General features: G+C 34.5%; 1 protein-coding gene and 1 long non-coding RNA gene across 9 annotated transcripts; one reads left to right on the forward strand and one right to left on the reverse strand.

Moving 5' to 3' along the window:
- The first annotated feature begins 3,720 nt into the window (after positions 1-3,720).
- Positions 3,721-23,547, forward strand: LOC132707916 (gamma-glutamyl hydrolase-like). Of its 8 annotated transcripts, none has more exons than XM_060679942.1 (9): positions 3,721-3,954; positions 6,659-6,714; positions 8,350-8,482; positions 10,190-10,289; positions 10,351-10,499; positions 12,523-12,682; positions 14,376-14,426; positions 16,954-17,186; positions 19,205-23,546. In XM_060679942.1, exons 5-9 carry the CDS (start codon positions 10,394-10,396, stop codon positions 19,693-19,695), a joined length of 1,041 nt encoding a protein of 346 aa, XP_060535925.1. In that variant the 5' UTR covers positions 3,721-3,954; positions 6,659-6,714; positions 8,350-8,482; positions 10,190-10,289; positions 10,351-10,393; the 3' UTR covers positions 19,696-23,546. The 8 variants fall into 8 exon arrangements, with proteins under 8 accessions (XP_060535925.1, XP_060535921.1, XP_060535927.1 ...); XM_060679938.1 differs by having other exon boundaries at positions 3,721-3,935; XM_060679939.1 differs by lacking the exon at positions 3,721-3,954 and having other exon boundaries at positions 6,649-6,714.
- Positions 17,779-19,185, reverse strand: LOC132707917 (uncharacterized). The gene is made up of 3 exons (XR_009619789.1): positions 18,924-19,185; positions 18,659-18,860; positions 17,779-18,599 (listed from the first exon to the last, which is right to left on the reverse strand). It is a non-coding gene; the product is annotated as an uncharacterized LOC132707917 (long non-coding RNA).
- Positions 23,548-25,324: the final 1,777 nt, after the last annotated feature.

The following is a 25,324-nucleotide window of genomic DNA, read 5'->3' on the forward strand; positions in this document are numbered from 1 at the left end:
AACTACCATGAAGTTGAACTAACCAAAGAAGTACTCGATTTTGTTGGCTACCACGCCATCAATTAACTGTTTTTGCAAATAAATACAATGCAGAATTTGAAATTTTTCTTACAGAGTATTTAATAGGTACATAATATACGATTCATTGATTTATTACGTAATAAATAAATAAATATGTGACGTCCGTTAAATTTGTTTCTATCAAAAAAAATATTTGAAAAACTAATTTTTTGAGATACTTGTCGACTGCTTTTTTTTTTAATTTTAAAGAACATTAAAAGTTCTGACTCGTTCTCTATAGCGCCATGTTGAATTTCTCTACAACAAATTTTTTTTGGATCATTGTATGTAAATTCTATATGTTCTATATGTTATATGTTATAAACTCCTTTGAAAATACAGGACATTGCGAACTGGAAGAAAATGAGGAAGAATCTAGTAAATCAGATGAATTGCAGTATCACAGTCATACTTCTGATGAATCAGATATTGTATAAAAAAAGTATTTTTCATTATTATTTTCGTATTTATGCTGTTTAGTAATAAAATTTTTAAACGTAATACAAGACCTTTAAACTTATTGTTATTATTCGATTTGGTTTTTTAACGGTCCATTTTGTTTCTCTTATTTTTTAGAAAAAGCAAACAAATTGATAAAGGTAAAGTATATATTATTACATGATACACATACAATACAATACAAACCATACAAAAAATGCAAATAAACGAACTGCTTATTAGTAAACTCGGTCATGCTTTTGAAAAATAACAATGCTGTGATATTTTGAACACCAAATTAATAAGACGCCAAGAACTGATTTTAAAAATCTGACATCAAAGAACTGTCAAACAGCCGCCTTGACAAGCGAATTATTAATTCTTACAGGCGCAGCCTACTACGATGTTAGGAAATAATAATAAATATTTCAAACACAGATAGACTTACATAAGACATTAATTCTCTGCATGCTGTCATATTAGCCATATTGTTTTGATCAGTCGTGGAAGGGGTTTTTATTTTTTAAACGAAAACCGTACATGGGACTGAAAAAAATGAAGAAGTTATCGCAGAGTGTAAGAATAATTTTTATTTTAAGAGAAGTCAGCCACGTACCATCAATGTCTGCCAAAATAGACAGGTGAAATTCCGTACGCTCGGCACTGGTCTATTAAAAAAAAAATTAATACACTAAATAAGGCATCTTGATATATATATGTGGCAAATTTCATTAAAATATCAAAAGTGGTGTTGCACATATTATTAAAAAAAAATTTTTTGGTTTTCAAAACTTTACCACCCTGTTAAGACGTTTAGGACATATAGGACAAAATAACACTGAACATGGCAAACGGTAAAATGCACATAAAATCCACACAGGAAAATTGAACCAAGATGGTAATTGTCAAATATAAAACTATATCATTGTATGAAGCATACCCAATACCACTTACGGATATACAGGACGTTAAATAAAGATTAATAAATAAATAAGATTTCTATTTTGATTTTAAAAAAATAGAGTTACAAAAACAATATGAACTATCTTCTGCTCAACTGAATTTAAAGGAAAACTTATGCAATGATAACATATGTTTTTATTTTCTGTTTAATTTAGGAGCTTTTGTTTACGGCGAGACATAATGAGATAAAAAAATTATTAGAGAAAAAGAATCTAGTGGACTGTTGTCACTTTTTAAGACATTGCTCGGTTTTTTTGAATAGAAAATACGACTAATTCAATCAAAAATTTATTATCCAATCATTTCAATAAAAAAAGAAATTTTGTTTGTGGTCTTTAACAAGGGTACCCTTCTCATCACAGGTGCTAGGTGTCATCAACTGTTTGTATGTGTGCTTAGCCGCCTTGATTTCCAGGTTTAAATCCTTTCCATTATTTCATTTAGGGATATGTAAAAGAATTACTAGAATTAGACGTAAGAAATCGGATAACGGTAATGTCATAAGAAATAATCAATAATACTACGGACCTAATAATGCATAAGCTTACTATAAAAATTGCATTTTTGTTTTAACTTGTCTTGCTTACTTGTTGTGTAAGCAAAATGTTTTTCAAGCAATTGTATATTCATAGTAATTGTTTAGAGGACAATTGATAAATGTTGGTACACAGTACAACCGATTTTTTTTTGTTTTGTTGAAATTGTGAAAATTGAGACAAAAAGTTTCTAATATTTAAAAGGATATGAAAAAATACTCAAAAAGTATGCTTTTGAATGCCATAGTTTTCTTAAATAGGATATAGCAAAACTCCCTTTATTTTAAACAAGCCCTATTCGCCCTATTAGGTTTTTGGCAATTATTTAGAAACACCCTGTATTAAAGAATCCCGCAATAGCGTATATTATTAAGTAGTTTTTATGGATTTGAATTAGCTAGAAAACCAGTTTGAGATAATCTTTTTAAATGCCGACGACAACAAATAACACAAAATACCGGGTGTTTCACTGTTAATGGTAATTTAGACGTTTACGGCGAACGGTGCATTGGATTGTTCTGAAAATTTGGTTAGTTCCATAAGCGGCGATGTTTCATCGATCAAAAATATAGTATTAACATTGAAATTTGAACTGAGACACCGTGTATATCATTGCATTTTCCAATCCGCTAATACTTTTTAAACTTTTGAAAGTTTAATTGGAATTAAAAAACGAGATTATATAGGATTATATAGTCTTAAATAATAGTTAAGTTAGTTTATTTTTGGTTAGTTGGTTGAAAAACTTCGTATAATGGAGATTCCTTTATATTCCATGGCTGGATTGTCCTTTTTTAATGACCAGCAGTAATTTGCTATAATTGCAACTTGATATCTGTTTTCAATTTCTTTAGAATTGATATAAAAATACTAATAGTTAACACGTTTACACTACTTTGACATTTGGCAGGACTGTCATTATTTTGCACAGCCTTCTACGAAAAATTTTTCTGGGTCTTTATCGAATCTTTGGAAATAATGTTTTCGCTAGAAGAAGGAGACGAAACAACTTTATAGTAATTGAAGGCGTGGAAATTGCCGTTATTGTTATTATTTGCTACGCTCAAATAAAACAATAAAAGGAAAATGGAGTTTTATTTCGCAACCACTCATAGCCATCTAGTCTATAAGAGAAATGTGCTGATAATTCGGTTATTTTCAATTTTGCATACGAGCTTTATTGTTCTGTTGGTGAACGTTAGAGTCAAAAATATGCGGGGTGATAAATTTAAAAAGGGTACATGTTCCTCCTAGACCCTACAATTTCCATTGTTTTTCTCTTTTCACCACCGTAAAATGATTGTCTTGCAGCTCATATTCAATTGTCACTTTGTTTTTGGTTCGTTACTGTCTTCTAATGCGTCATTGTAATTTTTTTAAACCCTCGGTCTAAACATAATACTAAGTTTCTGGTTTGGTTTATTGAGGGTAAAAAAAAATTGTGGTGTGCTGGACTATACGCAGAATAAAAGTTTTCTCCTCAGATTTTAACGTGTTGCACTATTTGGCAACCCTGCACCACGGTAAACCTCATTGCATAGCTTATCGCTTTCATTGCCTAATCCAGCGGCACGGGAAGCGTTTCATGCCAAATCTTGGTAGCGATTTTTTTGGAAAACCGCGCTATTTATGAGACGCGACATTTTACAGCGGCGCCACTGCTATTTCAAGAATTTCATCGTCAATCGCGCAGTCGCTCCGCTAGATTTCAGTCCTAAAATTAAAACCAAACATATGCGAGCTGCCAGGGTGTGCTGTTATACACTCGTATAATGTTGACAAACATTTAGGATTTGAGTATCGGTGGAATAACCAGATCGCAATTCAGATAATAAAAAGTATTGATCGGGATATCTAGCCCCATTTGAGGTCAGCGAAGCGGAGAGGAACATCGGAGGAACATTTCCATGAGTCTCGAATTCCGAACCACCTTGTGAGGTAAAAGCAAACCCGACAGGTTTGTGTGAATTTCATGTCATTATTTTTGGGTCAGCAGAAATAAGTTCATTAGTCTGATAAAAATGTTTTGTGGAAAGCCATGACGATATGTTAAATATCTTTTTGCTGTAGAAATTGTTCTAATATTTTACTTTGACGCCATTCGTTCCGATCTCCTGTATATATGACTTTTAATAACAGTTATAGTCTATTTCAGAAAGCTTTAGACGAATACTCAAGCCACTTTCATTGTTTCTTATTGATTTCACTGAAAACTTCTTTCTTTTTATCGAGTCAGTTTGGGTCTAACTTATTGTTATCCATCCATCGAAATATGATGCTTGTGCACATATAATGGTTTTTTTTTTCAAAGAAACTTCGACAATAGTTTTTACAAAACTTCTCGATTCCTCCTGCATCGGTTTTTGCTGAGTCGAACTTGCTGACGTTTAAAATTAAAAATGAGAATTAGCTAACTAACCAAACATACTATTTACAAAACATTCTTCTTGCGTCGGTCGCTTACATGCTGACGTTTCGTCAATCATCCTGTTGGCTTCTTCAGAGCTTGACTGAAACTGTTTCAGTCATCCGAAACGGTGTTTTGACCCTCATTCAGCTCCGCCCTCCTCAAACAATATATGAGCAGGTACATTGTAAAATGTGAGCAAGTTTCAGTCAAGCTCTGAAGATGCCAACAGGATGATTGGCGAAACTTCAGCAAGTTCCGATTCCCAATGTAAATAGTTCTATCGCACCTAAGTGTTCAAGTGTTTTAAAATTAACGACGACTTTTCTGACACATAGGCACAGTTGGTAATTTGCCCAAAACATCTAAGTGGTTATGAAGTCGTTCTTTACGTTCATGTTCTATTGATAACTCAATTCTTCGTAAATAAGAACTAAAAATTCAGATTGTCACGAAATTATATATGTTCACATGACAATTGTTTCGACAACACCGTGTCTTTATCAAATATCAATTGTCATGTGAAACTATACAATTTCGTGAAAATCTGAACTTTTAGTTGTTATTTATTTTGTTAAATGGATTTTCATCTAGTAAAAGCCGCCTCAGTTCAATCAATTCTTTGTCTTATGTGTTACTTAGTAATGCTTATATTAACAAATCATGGCCCACTTATAAAATAATTGAGACCTAACTTTAAGAAGTGTGATAAAATCTTTTGTAAAGTATACCCATTTGGGTACTTTTACGGGATATCTCGGTGCTGCTACTTTTGTATGAAATTAAAAGATGCCTTCAACAAAATTATCATAGCCCTTTTGGTTTCTGAGATAAAGGATGAAATCCAAATCTATCGATTTTGGGGTCACCCTCGTATCTCCTTTGTCTTTAAAGTTATTGAAGAATTTAAAAATCGTTTATTAGTTGTGAAGCAACCTTATGGTTTTTTAATGTATTTTAATATATTAATTGGAAATCATTTAAGCCTTTCAGAAATATGTATTGGTGTTAAGTTGTTTTGAAAATTAACATCAAAATTTAATTTTTTTCACGTTTTTTGTTTTTATTTGTAGCAGTGGGCCATAGTAAATCACCTAAGTCAACTTAAAATATCATACGTGTAAACAGTTATTATTATACAAGATACTCTTTACTTATTTTCGAGAAAACAGAAAAAAAATATATATTTTTTAAGATAGTAATATCTTACGAATATGATAAATATTGTTATTATATTGTTAAGTTGGCTATGACTCATCCATTAAAAACAAAAAAGCAAGTTTATTTAATTTTATTTAATTTTCTCTAATAATGGCAGTGTATGAAAATTCTGAAAAATATAATTTATTGGTATGTTTAATAAAGTAAAAAATCAAAAAAATTCAATTTTGAACTACATGTTTAAAACCTCTTTATACGAATATAGACGTTTCAAAAGCTTAAATGATTGCCAATTAACGGAACAAAGTAATATATAGCGTGTTCCATGTAAGAAAATATATGTTTGCTTTATAACTAATAAAAGGTTAGGGCAAGTAAAAAATAATCTACCATAATATACCATACCATATAAATATAAATATAATATCTCAAAAGACCACGGTTAGGGTCCCAAAATCGATAGTTTATGATTTCACCGTGCATCTCAAAAACCAAGAGGTCCGCGATAATTTTGTTAACGCCATCTATAATTTTACACGGTGTCTAGTAAACAGGGATTCTCTATTTTTAAAAATAACTGAGATACCCCGAAAAAGTGTGCAAAATGGGACATGTACACTTGTGGGACATCACGGAACTGGGAATCTTACGCTCTTTCAAATAAAATCGAAAAATCGAATATGGCTTTAGCTAGAATGTGACACATCGTAAACAGGGGTGCCTGTTAAACTAAGCAAGATGATGGCACGTTTATATAGAAGCGGCAACACTGTGTGCTTGAGCGATAGGCCAGCTCCTCGTACACCACCCCGAATGATTCAAAATAATCGGTGCATTAGTGGCACATCCACTGAAATATTGAGACAACTCATACCAACCCTCCTACTTATTACTATATAAACTGAAAATAGGTTTTTTTGCCATTATTAGACCCAGTGAGTGATATATTAAAAACCGTATGCATAAATTCAGCCGTATTTATTGTACAACGTAACGGGGAGACATAACGATACAAAAGGCCATTATCGGCTTAGTCTGACAACACTAGATAACCAAAGTAAAAATATTTTAATTACAAATTTAAGCGTTTCAGGTACCGCCGCGTCGATGACATCTCATGGGAAGCAAAGTGACACTGGACGCAGATGGGTAAGTGTGCTCTTCTTCATTGACCGTATTCTGTAAGAGTGTCAAGTAGGGTCCACTTAAGATGCTCCTATACCTTATCTCAATAAATACGACACAGGAAAAAAAGTTAAATACAAAAAGTGTTTGACCCTAGTACAGTGTTTTTTATGTCATGACAGTAATCAAATTTATTTTTTCAAATGTAATAGTATAAATATTTTGAAAAATCTAAATTTTCGCTTGATTTTAGGTATTTTTTGTCAATACACGGCATACGACATTTTCAGCAGTTTTTGAGATAAGCGATGAGTCATGAGAGGTTTTTTTTGCGGAAAAACAGGTCATTGGAAAAATGTGTATTTATATTATTATTTGAAAATTAGAATTGGGAATTTTTATTATGAATCCATGGAAGTAGTTAATATTTAAATATGACATTTAGTTGTCACCATTTTTTTTAAAAGAAAAAATGACTTTTTACTAGTGAAGGAAATAAGAAATGGGGTCTGAGAAGTGTTAAATTATACGTGATCGAATAATGGGCCAAGTATTTTATGACTTAGTTCTGAATGGTGAGAGATTTTACATTCATTGGAGAAGTATGTTTTTGCATTAATTGGTAATCTGCTGGACAATATTAAAGAAGGAATTGTTTTTCAACACGACAGTGTGTCATATACCGTAGTGCCTGTTAGAAATTGTTTAAAGCAACGGTTTCCATTGGGGTTTGGTCGGCACCGGACCATGAAATGATACAGAACAAAATCCCAAAGCCAATAAACAAATTTTAAGAAATTGTTTTTTTTTTATTATTAATGGTCATGTGCGACCACTCTGTTTCGCCATAGATAGGACAAAACAATAAATATTGACCACTTCCATGGATCAAGCAAATAATGTAAATGTAAGAAGTGATATCCGCGCGCAACGCCCTCTAGAAATTATTCCCAAAATTATTCGCGAAAATGGATTTCTTATGTCAAAAACACGTTTTTATTTCGTTTCTTTGTTTTGGATGAGCGTTGAGCATTGAATTAAACTGCCCCTATTATTCTTAACTAAAGCAAAATTCAATCCGAAAATATCCGATTGTTTCCAAAACCCAACTCACGTGCTAAAGTGATGCTTTCCGCATGCTAGATCTTAGAGAAATGGGTAGAAAAACATAATAATAATTAAAATACGTGGCGTTGCCATGGCGCCATGATGATGCACGGCCAACTAAGTGACGCTTTTATTTTTGCTTAATTCTGCCTTAGTGTGAAAAGCAATTTAAAAAATATGACTTTGTCATATTATGATTTTCTGACATGCGTAGTATAAATATTTCTAAAATGAAAGGGGGAATTTTTATAATGGATTAGACAATTTTTACTACCTTGCTTTTACTTTTAAATCATACGAAATCAAACGGTTTTTGTCATATAATCACAACTGACGAGTGGAAGTAACAATGTTTTAAACGACCTGCTTTGTGTACTAACACAAGCTGTAAGTGCCGCGGTTAATATTAAGCTAACTGCAAAAAAAAAATAGATGCCTCCGGTAAGTGTCAGTGTCTGCTTTGTTGAAAGTTTACAACGCCATTACATGAATACTTAATTCATTTATTAGTTAACTACGCCATTGTATTAGAAAGTGGATTTTTTTTTGCAGTGACAAGGAAGAGATTGGTGATACTTATCGCTAAAAAGAGAACGGGCGAAACATTTTAATCCTGATGAAAGAACATGCCATAAGTAGGGAAGCTAAATCACAACTGGAGCTTCATCAAAAGCTGACAGAGCTAGTTAGTTAGTCTTTACTTCCAGGAAGTTATACATTGACTATGAACAGAACAAAGCTTATACGTTTTTATGGCTTGAAAGTGTGGCAGGTTTGCTTCGCTGTTTAAATAGTGGATTTAGCAACAAAAGATGGTCATTTTATCTGTTCTGATATTCTCGTGTTGTACAGGCGCTTTCTAATTGAATACAGATTAAGTTTCTTATCAGCGGACATAGCTTTATGCCCTGGATTTTGCGTTGATAGAAAAACCCTAAACAGTAACATATACCAGACGATCTTGTCAACCTATATAGGAGCACATAATTCTCCTGAAGAGTAAAAATAGACTGAAGCCAATGTTCTGAAGAAGGGTAAAACTGTGAAAAATTTGCTAAAGGCCTAATTACTCGGAGTTTATTCAGAAAGCATTTGAAAAGAGGACGAAAAGTCTTTGCTCTTTGTCCTATCTGAATAATCCACTGCATCTTTTCTAACAATCTGCTACAAGCATAGGTTAGAAGAAGAGAATATATTTAGTTTTAACATGAAATTTTCGACCACTGTATCATTTTTAGTTAATTTTGTTTGTGGTTAGCCTAATTTTTATGGTTAACAAGCTCTAAAATACATAAGCAATGATTTTTAACGCCATTTTGTTCCATTTTTTCATTTTCTAATTTTTATTTTCAGTTTTGTTTTGTTAGCAACATGAGTTTACGTTAGTATTAGTTTTCCGTTTGCCTTGTGTTTGGTGCTAGTAAACTATTAAAACGAATATTTTCATTTTTATTACATTATCTCAAAATTTTTTGTCACATTTTTTACTTCCACCGTACAATTGTATTGTCGATTTGACAAGATTTGAGAAAATTCGATATTATTTTTAGTTCTCTTTTTATAAAACATTAAACTCATTGTAAACAAAATAAAACAATACTTACTTTACTGTTTCTTCCATCTTTTTATAATTTTCTCCACGATAAGTTTTGCATAATTCACGATAGCGTAAAAGAGTTCGAATAATGCATTCATTTGGTATTGTTCCGCTGACAACAACTTAACTTTCCAACGATGTCGGCGATTTTCATACATATGGAATGGTCCTGACTAGTTAGCTATTCTGTGAACGCTGGTATGAATTATTAAATATTTCAAAACTGTCGCTTCACATTGATATATTACTGGGTGTTACAAGGCACCCGCGGCGAGTCACTGCTGTAACAACCACATGCAATAGAAATTTTTCAAAGAAACTTGCAAATTTGCAAATTTAGCAAACTTCTGGATTCCTCCTGCTTCCGTTGTTGTTGAATCCAAATACTCGTTAGGACATAGCTCAAATCAATAAGATCCTTCTGTCTCTACATCTTCAAATTTCTTCCGTCTTACCCCCATGCTAGTTCGATACCCCTCCAAACATGATTCCTAACAAAACGGAAAATCTTCGTTTCTTCTTCTCAAAATAACATTTCAAAATCAACCTTCCTTATCTACCAAACACTGGGTAAATGTATTATAGTACCAACTTTCTGACACGGAAAAATCAGTTGTTGCAATAGGTCCTTGTACCACGTATTGTCCCAAAAGAGGAAATCATTTCAAATGTCGAGTCGATTTGAAACCGCAAAAATCAGAACCTCCTTAAAGATCTAATATTCCAACGCCTGAACAGCTAAAGCAAAGGTTTTCATGAACACAAATGAAAGCTTCAAGTTATCCTTACACACAGATCCGCTGGAGGTCCTACTGAACATCCCACCAATACAGATCTATATACAAGGGGAAGCAAGATCCGCAGTATATAGATACATAACCAGCTTTACTTGGAGGTAAGGGCGGATAATGTTCTAGGGCTACCTAGGGCTAGTATTGATTCGTTAACCACTACAGGACTCAAATCCCTGCCAGAGAAGACTGGGAAAACGGGCCACCAATGAAGGCAGAAATAACCTGGTATGCTGATGGCTCAAAAACTCAAGAAGAAGTAGGAACCGGAATATATGAACCCAGAACGAAAAGGAAAATCTCTATTCCAATGGGTAAGCTAGCGATAGTGTTCCAAGCAGAGATCACTGTGCAAGAGAAATAAAAGCGAGGAAGATCCGTAACAAATCAATTGCAATTTACACCGATAGTCAAGCGGCTATAAAGGCCCTGCAATCTAATAAAACAACATCCAAGTTAATTCTGGACTGCCAGAAGGCATTAAACGAGATAGCAAGCCAGAACAAAGTTACTCTATCTTGGGTACCAGGGGACGGAGGGCATAAAAGTAATGAAGGCGCAGACGACGCAGCCCGCGAAGGGTCGTCAATGCGCCTAATTCCTAAGGGGCCCACTAAGCAATAATAGAAAAGCAGTAAGAACAATGGTAGGTATGTTGACGGGCCACTGCAGGCTTAAGAGGCATCTAAGCCTGATGGAAGTGGAAGAAAACACAGAATGTAGATTCTGCCAGGAAGAGGAGGAAACAGTCGCACACGTACTGTGCCACTGCGAAGGCCTATCGAGAGTGCGTTTCCATCTGCTGGGCGATACCAAACCAGAGGCAGAGAGCTATACGAGGGAGTCATTATCGAAGTTGTGGAGTCTGGTTAGAGAGACGAACCTGGAGCTATTTAGAGAGTCACCATATATCATCTGGGTCGCAGTGACGGACAGGCTGGCTGCTAGCTCTCCCAACTGTTAATCTAATCTAATCTACACTTAAAAAAGATCCTTTTTAATCTATAGAACGCAATCTTAAATCTGTTATTACTCTACAATTACTCATATTTACGGACTCCTTAAGATTGTCCCTTCGATCTGTTGTTAGCACCATATTATCTAGCAAAATATCTAGGTTTGTAATTTGTAAATAGTAATAGTAGTAATAGTATAGTAGCTTGTTGAAGTTTCTTTGAAAAAAAAGTTAATAAAAATGGAATTTTTAAGGGAAGTTTCTGTGGAAAACTATTACAAAGGCACATTTTTAGTGTACTTCCGGTGAAGATGTTCTATAAAAAACGCTCTTCGCTCTATCAATATTTTTTTTATTTAAATTGACTGAGAAAAAATGACACATCGAAATCTTTCAACATAACAAAAAATTTAAATTTACCTGCAAAATAAAGAGATATACAGTGTGTTTATTTTAAAATAAGAAAGCTGATTTTACTTCCGGTAAACTGAGAAGTGCTATTTAATTGTTTTGTATGTCAAAATGTGGCCATACTTTATTTATATAACAGTTTCAAATTTAACAGACATCAATAAATTTCTAATTATCTGTTTGACAACAAGCGATAAGTGATACTTATTTAATACGTGTTGAACTTGATGCTTGGCTGCCCCGTATACAATGAATGCGATTGTTACGTTCATTGAGGAATGTCTATTCAAGTTTTAAATGTAATGTCTGGTGAATTCTATTCAGCATAGGCGTGCCGTTGGGATATTATTTTCGTGTTAGTTGTTATTTGTCCTTGCAACATTTTCTTGCACAGTTTAAGCTTACGTGAGCAGCGATCAAGACTTACGCTAGCTTTCTCTCAATTACGAAGGAACGTTTCCGTTTCCAAAAAAACTAGGAGAAGAAGGAAGGAACACCCTGATCTATTATTACACAGAAAATATCTGAGTATGGAGGCGGTAGCTAAATTAATAATTACTCAGTACAAGTACAAGTGTGTCTGTCATTTTATTGTTGACTAAGCCATCACAAACCATAACCGCTATACTTTGGTTACGATGCCCACAGTATCTTCAATTTCCCACCGCCCGGCGTCAGGTCTCTTGAATTACACACAAGCTTGCACTAGATCTCTAACTTTTCATAATGCTATTGCATTTAACGATACTTTTAAAAACCAAAAATTGATCCTTGAGAAACTGCGGCGTTTCTCGGCACTGGCAACGTTGTCAAAATCTACCGACTTCGGCAAAATGTCTTTGTTTTAATAGGATGTTGAACGTGAACCACCCGGTATCGATGATACTTCCACGGCGATAACAACCAAAATTTGTTTATCCGTTCATTTCGACAAGCGACGATGCTCACGCTAGTTTGCTTTTGTGTTTTAGCGAGCGAAATTGTCGCAACCGACACTCCCATAATCGGAGTTTTGTCCCAGGAAACCTACATCATTTCCGGATTGTTTCCTAACGTCACGTACGACAGTTACATAGCGGCTTCCTACGTAAAATTTGTCGAAAGCGCAGGCGCGAGAGCGGTGCCCGTTTGGTAAGCGACAAGATACGCATACTTTATAGGTATAGTGCTTTCGCAAATAGGCGGTTTTCGCTTCACCTGAAGGGAGGTATTATGTGGCTCAAATTCAACGCTCATCATTGAGATTTCGGATTGAATAAAATGCCGTTCATGTTCATATCCGATGTTTTGTACACAAAATTCCATCAGCAGAATATTTATTTAACCATAATACTGCTCTGGACTATATTTTTAGTTCAGATGATAAAAAAAGAATACACTTGTGAAATTATTATCAGCAACTTTCATGAAATTAAACATAAGATCAAGAAAGTAGACAACATATCAAGTTACATAGGCAATAATTTAATCACGTATTCATAGAGATGATATTCTGCCTCGATGCATTTTCTTGCTTAGCTTAACAATATTTGTCCTAGTATTTGAGGGACGTGGGGTGTATTTTTAAGATATACCCAAAGGAAATAATCAAGAGGACTGAGATCTGGGCTCCTGGCGGGCTATCTCATAAAACTATTGTTTTCTATTAATTTATTAGGAAATACATGGTAAAGGAATTGGGTTACTTCCCTTCCATTGTGGGATCTCCTATTCCTAATCAAATTTAGATATCGTTAGTTAAGTTAAGGTCCAATAATTCTGTTGCTCCACATACCAATCTCATTGGATGAAGTTCTTCCTTTAACCCGTACCTGATGTTGATTGTTTCCATTGAATAATCCCCTAGTTGAGAAGCTGCATTCGCCCGTGAATATTATATTATTAAGTAAATCTACATTTTAATATATATTTTTTTACTAACTAGGCGCCTTTTTATGAATGTAAAGTATTTTGGATACGTTTTATGGGTATGTTGAGTTCATGAGCAAGTTTTCTACTTCATTTCTTGGGGTTATTGTTATTTTTAAATAGAAATATATTGTAAAAAAAATAAAAAATTCTTCATTAATAATCTGTTGCTATTCTTACAGTACACACTTTCTGCTTGGTTTATGAAAACTATCATATAGACACAAATCATTCGCCCATTTTGAAAGAAGAAAATACCATTTTGCTATTAACTAGAGTCAGAAAGTTATCTCTTTGAACACTTATGTTTATTGTTAATATGAGTGTCCATATGGTATGGCACAAATTGTTTATATAAACTGATTTGATGTCTACTTGTTTTGTAACCTATGTTTAATTTCATGTTAATAAAGTAACTTCCGCTGTTAGATGTCAATGAGTTAAATAAATATAAACTTTTCTGGGGATGGTTCTTTCTGTGTGAAACGTCGATATTTAGTGGTTTAAGAGTGACGAAAAGATTTAATTAAATTGAAAAAAAAATCAGGTCCTCATTTAAAAAAATGAAGTTGATGATGGTCGTCAGAACCAGAAGGAGTGCCCATGAAAATGTGGTTTTCAATTTAAGTTATCTTAAAAAATAAAGCCAGGAGACAACTTTTTTTTTTATTAAAAATAATATATATTTAAACCGAATAGTTTTTCCAATACTTAAATTTTTCTAAAACAGCACTAGTTTTGACATTTGCAAAAAAATTACGATAGCGTCATTATTTTTGAATTAGCGTTATTCGAAGAAGATATAAAAGATATATGCAATGGAGGCCATATTTTTATCACTTTCAATACATTCTGACCAACAACTTTTGTAGTAGTGAGCTAACATGTTTAAGCAAATTGGTGCACTTTTTTCCAGGATCGGCCAAGACGAAAGTTATTATCGCAGAGTTGTAGATTACACAAATGGGTGAGTACTGTTAGCCTATCATAAATATCCACGTTCTCAATATACAGGGCGTCCGCCCCATGGATGTTTTGTAGTAGTTTTTATATATGCCTCAGCTAAATGGCTTTTGTCTAGGCAATTGCTATCTCCCTGGCAGCTTCATTTCTGAAAAGGAATGTTATCCAGTGTTTCCTTACAATTTGATCGTTTGGTAAATAAAAAATTAAAACGTAAATTGAATGATACTACCTGGATAAGTGATTATTATATCAAAAATAACAAAGATATATATGCCAGTCTACAAAAAAAAAACAACCCAAACTTATACTAAATAGTTATTCACACAAGGGCACTAGGTGACAATCAGGAGTCAATGACATAGTTTACTTTCGAGCCAAATAAGGGTTGGGAAAATAGTCGGGGACTAATCAAGATTTCTTCTTTTGAAGTTTGCATGTAATATGTTTCTGTTTAATTTTTTTATTTATTTTGACCTAGAATTCCTTGTAATTCATAAAAATTTCCTGCAATGCCTTCAGACTTACCAAAAATATCCTGCACAAATATCGTTTCAATCCCCCACTTTCTGAAGCAATTATTTGTGTATTTTTTTATATCAACCGAAAGGCAAGCGTGATGACAAACGAAAACTTTCCCATATTGAGTTTTACAAGGATTTGTAATTGTCACGGGGTATTTCTGGTGCTCATAAAACTTCGAGCTCAATTGTTTTCTTATATTTTCTGTAATACTTGTACACTAATAAAACAGAAAAACATGATACACAATTCTTCGAAGCGTATCACAGAACGATAACAAAAAACAGAGAATTTAACCAAAGGTAATTAACCAACACAATTTACATGTGTTTTTGATACATTTTATAATGGATTGTCCGGGCTTCAAGCGGTGAGCTGCACACTAGCGCCATCTGTTTGCCTTACCACTAAACATTTTTTTAAACAATTGGGATACTCTACAAAGATCCTATTAGGTCTTCATATTTGTCGCGCTTTCGTGAAGAAGCAAAGTATTGAAACCACAAATTATACAAGTTTGTGAGCGGGGGTCCTATATGAACCACCTTTAAATCTTTTAAATTAACTTGTACCTAAGGCAACACTTACCGTATAGGCACATTTTTTCGCTTAGAGTTTTCATGATAAACACAACAAGTTTTCCACAAAAATACGGAAAATGTACCACAAACACCTAAAATGAAAACAACAATGGCACAGATTGTTAGTAATGTAAGTATTATAATGGGTGTTTTTTTTTTATTTAACATCTGTCAAGTTATTTATTCTCAGTTTGGTTTGGCAATTCATCATGAAGAGACTCACGCCTGAACAACGCTTGTAAATAGTGCAATTTTATTTCGAAAATAATGGTTCTGTGCGGAATACGTATCGCGCACTACGTCCATTTTATCGTCGACAAAATCGTCCATCAGAGCAGTTAATTCGATTAACCATGGAACGTTTTCGCACCAGGTTTACTCTTATTGATAACTCGCATCCCCAGAGACGCCGTACGGTGTGTACAGAAGAAGCTATTGCTGCTGTAGAGTGTAGCATTGAGGAAGACCCGAATGAGTCTATTCGCCATCGAGCACAAGAATCGGATCTGTGTCCACCCACTTTATGGAAGATTTTGTGGAAGCATCTTGGTTTACGTGCTTACAAAATCCAACTCGTGCAAGAATTGAAGCCAAACGATTATCAAGTAAGGCGTAATTCGTCGAATGGGCGCAAAACGAGATTGCCGTTGTTCCCGATTTTCATAAGCGAATTTTGTTTAGTGATGAAGCGCACTTCTGGTTGAATGGAGCGAAGCTAATCCTCAAGTGTATGTCGAAACACCTTTACATCCAGAAAAACTGACTGTTTGGTGTGCTTTATGGGCTGATGGTATCATTGGTCGGTACTTCTTCAAAAACGATGATGGCCAGAATGTTACAGTCAATGGTGATCGGTATAGAGCTATGATTACTAACTCTTTCATTCCTGAATTGAATAACCACGATGTCCAGGAGATGTGGTTTCAACAAGACCACAATCGATTTATTGAAAGACACGTTTGGTGACCGCCTAATTTCACGTTTTGGACCTGTGAATTGGCGTCCAAGATCTTGTGATTTAATACCGCTAAACTACTTTCTGTGGAGCTACGTAAAGTCATTTGGAAGACAACATTCGCCGTGGCGGTCATATGCCAGAAATCATATTTAAAACGTAATGCCACAAGATTTTCTTTCGGATAAATAAAATTCATGTCAATCGAATAATCCATCGTTGTTTTATTGCAACTTAAAGTTCTATACATTGAAAAAAAAACACCCACTATTAGCATTCCAGAGACTGATTTCACGTTCTTATTAAAATTGGTCAATTTTTTGTGGCAATGTGGCAACTCAGTCGTTTTAGGAGGTGACGCATGACGCTACGAAAATATCAGCCACCTGCGGCGCACTATATTATCTATGCGGTTCCCTCATAGAGGCGACTAAGCCCGTAGAAGATCGATTTTTACTTTCTTATTATTTCAGTCTATTGTTCCCGGGCGGCGGAACTTACTTCAACGAAACCGGAGGTTACGGCGAAGCCGCCACTTATCTTTATCGTTTCGCCATCGACTCGAATCGGAGTGGAAACTACTACCCGATTTGGGGAACTTGCCTGGGGATGCAAGTTCTGATGTATGCGAGTTTGAACGGCACCAAGGACGTCAGACTCGACTGTTCGCTAACCAACGTGGCCATTCCTTTAAACTTTAGCAAAGGTGCGCAAAATTGAATTTTTTGCTGTTATTTGTTGGCCATTGAGACCAAACCATGAGAGGTTGTGCGAGGCAAAATTGATTTCGAAGGAAATATTTAACTAGTAGGGTAAACTTAGGATGATTCAAATGAAAAATTGAAATGGATGAAGGAAGAACGAAGCCACGAGTATAGAAAACGGGATTCAAACAGCATTTATGTAAATAAATCTGAATTGAATTAACAAAATGAGACATTCAAATGTAATGCTTAACGATCAATTAGATTTAAATACCTCTCCTTTACTGAACTTAAATTCTCGCAACAACATTGGTCATTTTTCGGTATATATAGTAGCAGGTAGTTTGTAGATATTACATTTGATAAAGACACGGTGTTGTCGAAACAATTGTCATGTCATAATATATAATTTCGTGAAAATCTGAACTTTTAGTTCTTATTTATTTTGGTAAATGTAGGTAATGGGAATCACTTAAGCCAGAATGAAAAAAAAAGGAAAATATATTACTCAATTTATAAATTTTACTTGCCTAACTATCCATTGAGAGCAATTTTAATCACTTTGGTTTATAAATTAGGGTACAATAAAAGAAATGAAAAAAAAATACGTTTGATCACGATTGTCAACACCGGTTGGCAGTGATGATCAGCATGTGGGCAATGGTGATCAGCACATATCTCACACTACAGTCAGCATGAGCCCAGAGCCCACAAGAAGTGCAACGGTTTCATTGTTTCGTCCAAATTCACCACACACAAGACACAAGTTGTTTGCATCTTCTGCGTCGTCATTTTCGTCATCCTGACATAACTGTCATCGTCCTGCAGAATTTTCTTAACTTTCTCACGACTAACCTGCGGTGGCTTGCTTTTCTTTCCTGTTCTTTTCCCTTTTCCTTGCTTTTTCACAGCTTTTTAACTAGGGTGTACATGTTAAAATCGTTGCGTCATATTTTTTTCTTCCTTGTCTTGTCTCGACAACAGGCAAATGATTGAAATTTTGAACACTTAGCAGATCCTTAGATGTTGATGATACGGAATGCATAATCTTGAACAACAATTGGCTCGGATTGTAGGATTTCTGCTGCGTCATCGGAAAAAAACGAAGCAATTATTCTTTGTGAAAATTGTCTCTTCATGAATAAATCGCATTGTTTCCTTTATGCAGCTTTGAATGGACTAAAAAATGACACATCTAGTGACCGCATGCGATGGGATATACGGGGTGGAAGAGATAGCATATGGACATTGTTTTTCTTACAATACTCAAAGATTGCCAGAGAAATGTGGCTTGCATGACTATCCAAGACTAACAGGATTGGTTCTTGTGCAGAAGGTTTGGTATAGCCGGTGAAGTGCTTGAGTCATTGAAGGAAAAGTTCTTCCGTTGTCCGAGAATCGGGATCATTCTTTTTCTGGGAAAAATAAACATATTCAGAGGCATATTCACCTGCAGCACTCATAGCGCAACTACTTATGCACTCTACTCTCTTATGTCCCGTTGCAGATAATATTTTTCCAGGATCTTGGACGGTGAAGATGCCGGTTTCGTCACAATTATATATGTTTTCCAGTAAAAAATTGTATTTTCCCATTAGTTCTTCCAGCAGCTTGTAAAATCGTTGTACTTCAGTCTTGTCGAAGGCTGTAACCCTATTGATGCTGATAGCTTCTGGCTTCCGTACAGAAATATTATTTCTGGTGAAGAAGGAAAAACTATTTGTTATTTTTGGACTTACCTTCTTATTTATCCATTCTAAAAATCAGATGAAAGTGGCATAAAACTTTCAAACACATGCCACAGTCAACGGCAACGTTCGAGAATCGAGTAATGCTAGCGCGTAGTGAAGTTCTCGTCGGTTGGTTGCCTTTAGTTTGGGCTGATCACCATTGCCAACTGATTCCTATTGCCTGTATTATCCCAGCTAATGGGAGCCTTCTCCTCTATCTTATACTCTTGGGTACACGTAATATCCAGTAGTTTTATAAAAAGTGTTATTGAAATTCAATTAAATTTCAGATTACGAAAACAGCAGGATGTTTTCGAGGACGCCTGATGAAACAATCAACATCCTAAAGTCCAAAAACGTCACTTACAACCAGCACAGGTACTGTCTGACCAAAGCCTCGTTAAAGGAGAACGATTTGCTGGACGACTGGCAGATATTAGCGACCAATATCGATAGCAACGGTTTGGAGTTCATATCGGCGATGGAGCATAGAACTTACCCCCTTTACGGGGTTCAGTTTCACCCTGAGAAAAATCAGTTCGAGTTTAAGAAAAACAAGGGGTTTCCGCACTCCGAGCAGTCCGTCCGGGTGGCGCAGCATTTCGCAAATTTCTTCGTCGGAGAGTGCAGGAAAAACGCTAACCGGTTTCCCAACGATGACGTAGAAGTGCGCTCTTTGATTTACAATTTCAATCCGAAATATACGGGAATGAATAACAGTTACTACGAGCAGATTTATACCTTTGTTAAAAAAGATTTCGAACGGGTCCAATTGCTTTAACCGGCATTTGCTCGTTCAGTTTTGTCGGGGTTGTAAAAATATATGGCGCCCAATAGTTAAACAGAAATGGAAAAATAGTTTTCTTGAATAAATAAAAGTCAAAGAAACTTGCGCAGGCAACTGTAAAAAAGATTACCGACTGAAACTGAAATATCCCAACAAGTCAAGAAATTTTCGCAAATCTAGTTTTGCCTTACGTCGAGAAAAAACTTATTAGAAAAAAATAGACCCCCATTGCCCCCCATTAAATGAAACCGTTGGGTTTAAGTGCTTACTTAAGTGATTCTTTTTGTCTTTTTTTTGGAAATCTAGTATACAAGTAAATATGGTCAGAAATAATACATTTATATTATACAGGGTGAGCCATTTTAAAGGGCCAGCCTACTAATTTGGAAGACGTCCTTTTCAAAAATAATTTCTAAACTCCAGTTTTAAAAACCATTTTTTTTTAATGTCTGTATTTTATTTTAATAGAACATAAACATTAAAAAAATTCAAAATAGAGGAAAGTAGTAATAAATTCACCACAAAGTCAACAAATTAAAAATTGGAGTCAGTTTCTGAGTATTCGTCATCAGTTTCGGTAACTGATATGTCAGAAACAACAACAAAACTTCTTGCGGGAATACTTTAAAAAAATTTTTGTAAGGATGTAAGGATCAGAACTTAATAACATAACATTAAAAACATCCTCATTGGATTTCTGGTGCCTCCCGGGCTTCCCCCAATGGAGGTAAAAACGAAGAAATTATTTTGGGTCCATGGATGAGCAATTTATGAATTATGGGAGGCATATAGAACCGTGGATATTTTTCAACAAACAATATCGCAGGTTCAAGAGCAAATAAATTTTGCTACAATGATATTAGTACAATAGAACTAAGTTGCTAGTAAAGGGGCAAGGTGGAACAAATTTTTATAAAGCTTCCTTTTTAACATATAAAAGTCCACTGATGTACCTTTCGCCAAAAGGCCTCAAAATCTAACCGCTTTCGAAAATCGATGAAAGTATCTGCGCTCGTATAAAATTTTATGTCTCCGTAACGGTATTGGTACAAAAATGATCACCGCCGAAAAAATAATGTTTTTTTGTCTGTTTGTCCGTTCTCCGTTCTCGTCTTTTGGTTTTTCCTGAATAACTTTCGAACCATTGGAGCTACAAAGTTGAAATTTGTTGTTGAAAATCTATCTTGTAAATGGGATTCCCGACTTTGTATTGAGTATTGCTGATGTTATAGATACCGTTTCGGGTGATTGGAGGCTTCATCACTAAATAATATTATCCGAGAAATCCTTGAAGGGTAATCGGCAGGGTTAAAAGCTTGTGTAGGTAGGCTGTGGCCCGGATACAACTCGAAATTGTGTAAAGTTCTCCATATTTCTTAGAAAATGATATTTATTTTGAATTCAGTTACAAAAAAGCGCAACTTTTGGAACTCCTAAATTCATTTGCAATTAAAAAACAGAGCATTTGTGGAAACAAATAAAATCAAAGTTCTCAACAGGAAATGTTACTCCTACTTGAAGTCTCAGTGATAAAAAATGTAATTAATAGTATACCAATTGAAAGCGAAATTCAGTACAGCAGACTCTACATTTCTATACGAAACAACATAAACCCTATAATAACGACGACTCTGATAGTGACACAGAAGTATATTTACACATTTAGAATAAAAATATAATTATGTAATTTCTAGCTATGAATTTATTGTCTATATTTAATGTCATTGTTTTCTCTTGTGTGTGAAATTTAATACCCACCTAAATAAAAAAAAAATATTATTACCAACACCTTTGAGAGTGTTTACCTAATGTTCTGCCCTTTAATTCCTCAGGGACCTACGGGGCCTACGGCTAGTAACTTCCATAATTGCGCATAACTCATAACCATGCGTTGATAAATCAACAGATCGCATGGCATTAAAAAAGTTGGAAAAAAAATGTCAAAATTAAACATGCTCGTCTAAGCGCGTGAGGTGAAAACTTCTTGTGTCAGCCCCAAGCCCCAGCCCCATCTATCTGCCAGGTAGAAGTGATAACGTAACGAACAACAATATACTTGTGGTTGAGAATGAGAGTGGATGGAGCTCTCTCCCACCGCAGGTAACTTGTCTCATTAGGAACGAATACTAATTGGCATTCGTTGGTTCAATGCCTATGACAAATTCTATTTAATACAAGAGTGGATACAATAAAAGGTAATGCAAGTTAATGTTCCTGTAATAGCAGCAATTTGCGATTTATTTCGGATAACCGAACCCCTCTGAACAGGTATTTACACTGCGAAATTAAACAAAGAGATTATAATACCTTCACGCGTAGTAACACAAACGATGTTCTCACTTCGACAAACAAAAATAAGCCCTCGGTTTGCATCCATGCATATAGCGGTTAGTTATTTGAAATGATCACAGTTCAGTTGGAAAGGCCTGATTGAACTACAACATATATATAACATATTTAAACGCATTTTTAGGTTATGTTTCACCCAGACACGTAGAAACAGTTTCCCGAATAAGGTTCATTGCATTTTGCCACACATTTTGCTGTACGGCTAGGTTGGAAACGATTTCGCTCTCCCCTCTTTTCATTTTGTTGTATGTGAGTGTATCACTGCAATAAAATGGTGCCCAACTTTTATTAGATTTTGTGAATGCGTATTATAGTTTGATGAAACTTTTCTGTAGTACCTAGACACCTTTAGAACCATTTAATTTATGTATCATTTGAAAATAATAGAAACATTCAAATTATAGAAATTAGAATTTATTTTTTAAATGTTTTTTGATCAATCATGAGAAATAGCACTAATAAAATGAATCTTAAGTTTATTTTTAATAAAAAATATATACCTGTTTTGCATTTCCGTTCTCTAGAGCATAACATTTTTTTTCAAAATTAGTTAACAAGTTAATTGGCACCATAATTTCGTGCCTCGATTTTTTCAATTTCAGAAAAAAAATGTCCTTTTTGTATGCTTCGTCTTTAACTAGAAAATTAGCCTTGTTGCCGAGTTGTTACGAGAATATGAAAAACTTCTTTTTTAAACATTTATAATAATTTTCATAATATAATAATTTATTGTGGTCGTCTACCTCTTTGTGAAAATAAAAAATTTCATCCACATTTTTCATTGAATTATTTTTGGTTAGTTGCCATCTATAGTTGATGCCAAATAAATTTTTAACCACCATCAAGGTCAACGCATCATTTTAATTAATTAAAATATAAGCAATGTTTCAGAGCTCGATTTTATATTTATTTATTTATAAAAAATACAGATTTTATATAATTCGATTGTATTTGTTTATTTGTGAATCAACAAAAAACATATGAGTATTCCTTAATACTTCTAAATGTTAATAATTAGATATTATGACTACTTGCATATATGGAGAATATTTTTATTTACTGTCACTGAAATCACTAGAATCACTAAATAATGTATATGTAATGCTTGTGTATGTCTAATGGAACACACTTCAGGAGTGACAGTTTGCACTACATCTTGCCACATTTTGAATAAACTATCTTAAAAAATTTAAGTTATAATATTTATTTGTAATTCCCCAAATCAGTTCAATTGGGTTAAAAGTTCTATTTCCCCACGATGTTTGTCACGTTGCGTTTTCGACCAAAATACAAATGATGAACAAAAAACGGAACCACGCACCACTACTTGAAAAGTGGAACCAAAATTATTTTACTCATGAAATATCTATTTCCTAAATTTTCCGATAAGATTGTGTTTTAACACACAATTTTATTGAGACGGTAGGACCATACATTAACCCGTGTACGCTCGTGGCTGTTCCCTAGCATGCTAACAATTACATTATCATTTTTCCTTATCAATAAGGGCGTTAAGGTAGGTATTTATAGCGTTGCGGCATCATTACACTAAAATATAAATTTTTGTTTTAGGTACCTACCGAAAACATACGTAATGAATCTGAAGGAATCCTATATCTTTTAAAAGAAATCGGACAGTTCCTTGTTTCTTTTTAAAATGGGATTGCAGTTTGCCATATTGTCGGGATTTTGTGCATCTGCAGCTAGTGTGTTTGGTAAACTGAGTGGGTTGTCTTCATTTGAGGTAAATATTCTTCCAAATGCACTTATTATAGACTGGCGGATTCGCCATAAACGTGTTGCTTGATATAATTTTCGTCACTCCATATCAACTCTAACTCTTTTTCCAATTTTCCAATGAATAAAGACGGACATGTCTCTTTATCTTGCTCATTTATATAAACGAGAGAAATTTTTGTCTTTCCTAACATTGGAAAAACATATATTTGTGAAAATAATATAAAGCAAGTCTCTTTGCCGTTGGAATTGCCATGTATGGTAAAGAAAATCACTCGTCTCGGTCTAAATAAAATTTGCCGCACAAATAACCCAAACTGGAAGTTCACTGCTATCTATTGAGCGTTTTAGGAATTATTCTTCATGCGAATTATATTTTTTACGGCCATGATCGTTAGCAATGCCGGAGTTTGGACGCTTTTCGTCAAGGCTTTGCACCAATCCGATTCGTCTCTGATTGCCACTGTCGTCAGCTCCGCTTCTAACTACATAGTTTCTGTAAGTATACGGTAGCACTTAGGATAATTATTTCCTAACCTCTCTGCACCTCCTGTTGAACTTCTTCTTTCAAATCAAATAAAAATACAGTACTTCGTAGTAGCAAAAATAAAATTTGTACCTAAAAAAAGAGTAATTCTTGAGATAACGCCTCTATATAACATAACATTCTTATAGTAATAAAGATATAAGATTTTTGTATGTTTTGGTATCTATAGGGAGAAGTTTAAACATGGAGAACTGACGCTTGTAATTGGTAGATGTTTTTGGGTCATAAAAACCTGCGCCATTCGCAGAATTCTTTTTTAGTGCGCAGCTTCTTAATTTCCAAATTTTCGTACATGGAGCCTTTCTCGACAGCTTTAGTTTTCCCCGAAAACTCTTAAAACTGTGAGATTGATGGGATATTTTTTAATTTGGATGTAGAACTTCGAACATCCTGTACATCTTTTTAATAAAGAGTTTATCTGGCAAATATGACCTATTTTGTATTATCTTTTAAACGGTGACGACTTTGTCTTGTTTTAAACAAAGCAATGTGCGATTTAATACATTCCTAGGTAGTGCTGTCCATGTTTTTGTATTTTTTTCATCCGAGCTTATCTTTTGGAGGAGCTCAACTTTACTTTTGGGAATGCTGTGCACTGCCTTAAAAAACTTTGCACATTCATTAACTCCTTTGACGATGTTCTCTCACCCGATATTAGTCACTAATACTTCGCTAAGTTTTATTCATAATTTTTGAGCGACACTGTAGCTATCTTTTTATTTTTAGGATTGTCAGCCATTTTAAAATGCTAAACATGAAAATTATCACAGCAAAATGGTTCAAGAGAGAAAAAATAACCGTTTTGACTGGACATGGTCGATTTATTACGTTTTGCTTTAGACATTCCGCGTTTCCTCCTTATACAGCATTAGAAAATAATACTGTAAAATGTGATGTTATTCGATGTTTGGTTTTTGCCAATTGATGGCGCCAGTAACTCATTTTGGATCAAAATTGGACATTCCCTGTTTTCTCCTATCAACCTTCAGA

This window comes from Cylas formicarius, unplaced genomic scaffold (genome assembly GCF_029955315.1).
Source record: "Cylas formicarius isolate icCylForm1 unplaced genomic scaffold, icCylForm1.1 PGA_scaffold_9__14_contigs__length_23061073, whole genome shotgun sequence".
In the NCBI taxonomy this organism is placed as follows: Eukaryota; Metazoa; Arthropoda; class Insecta; order Coleoptera; family Brentidae; genus Cylas; species Cylas formicarius.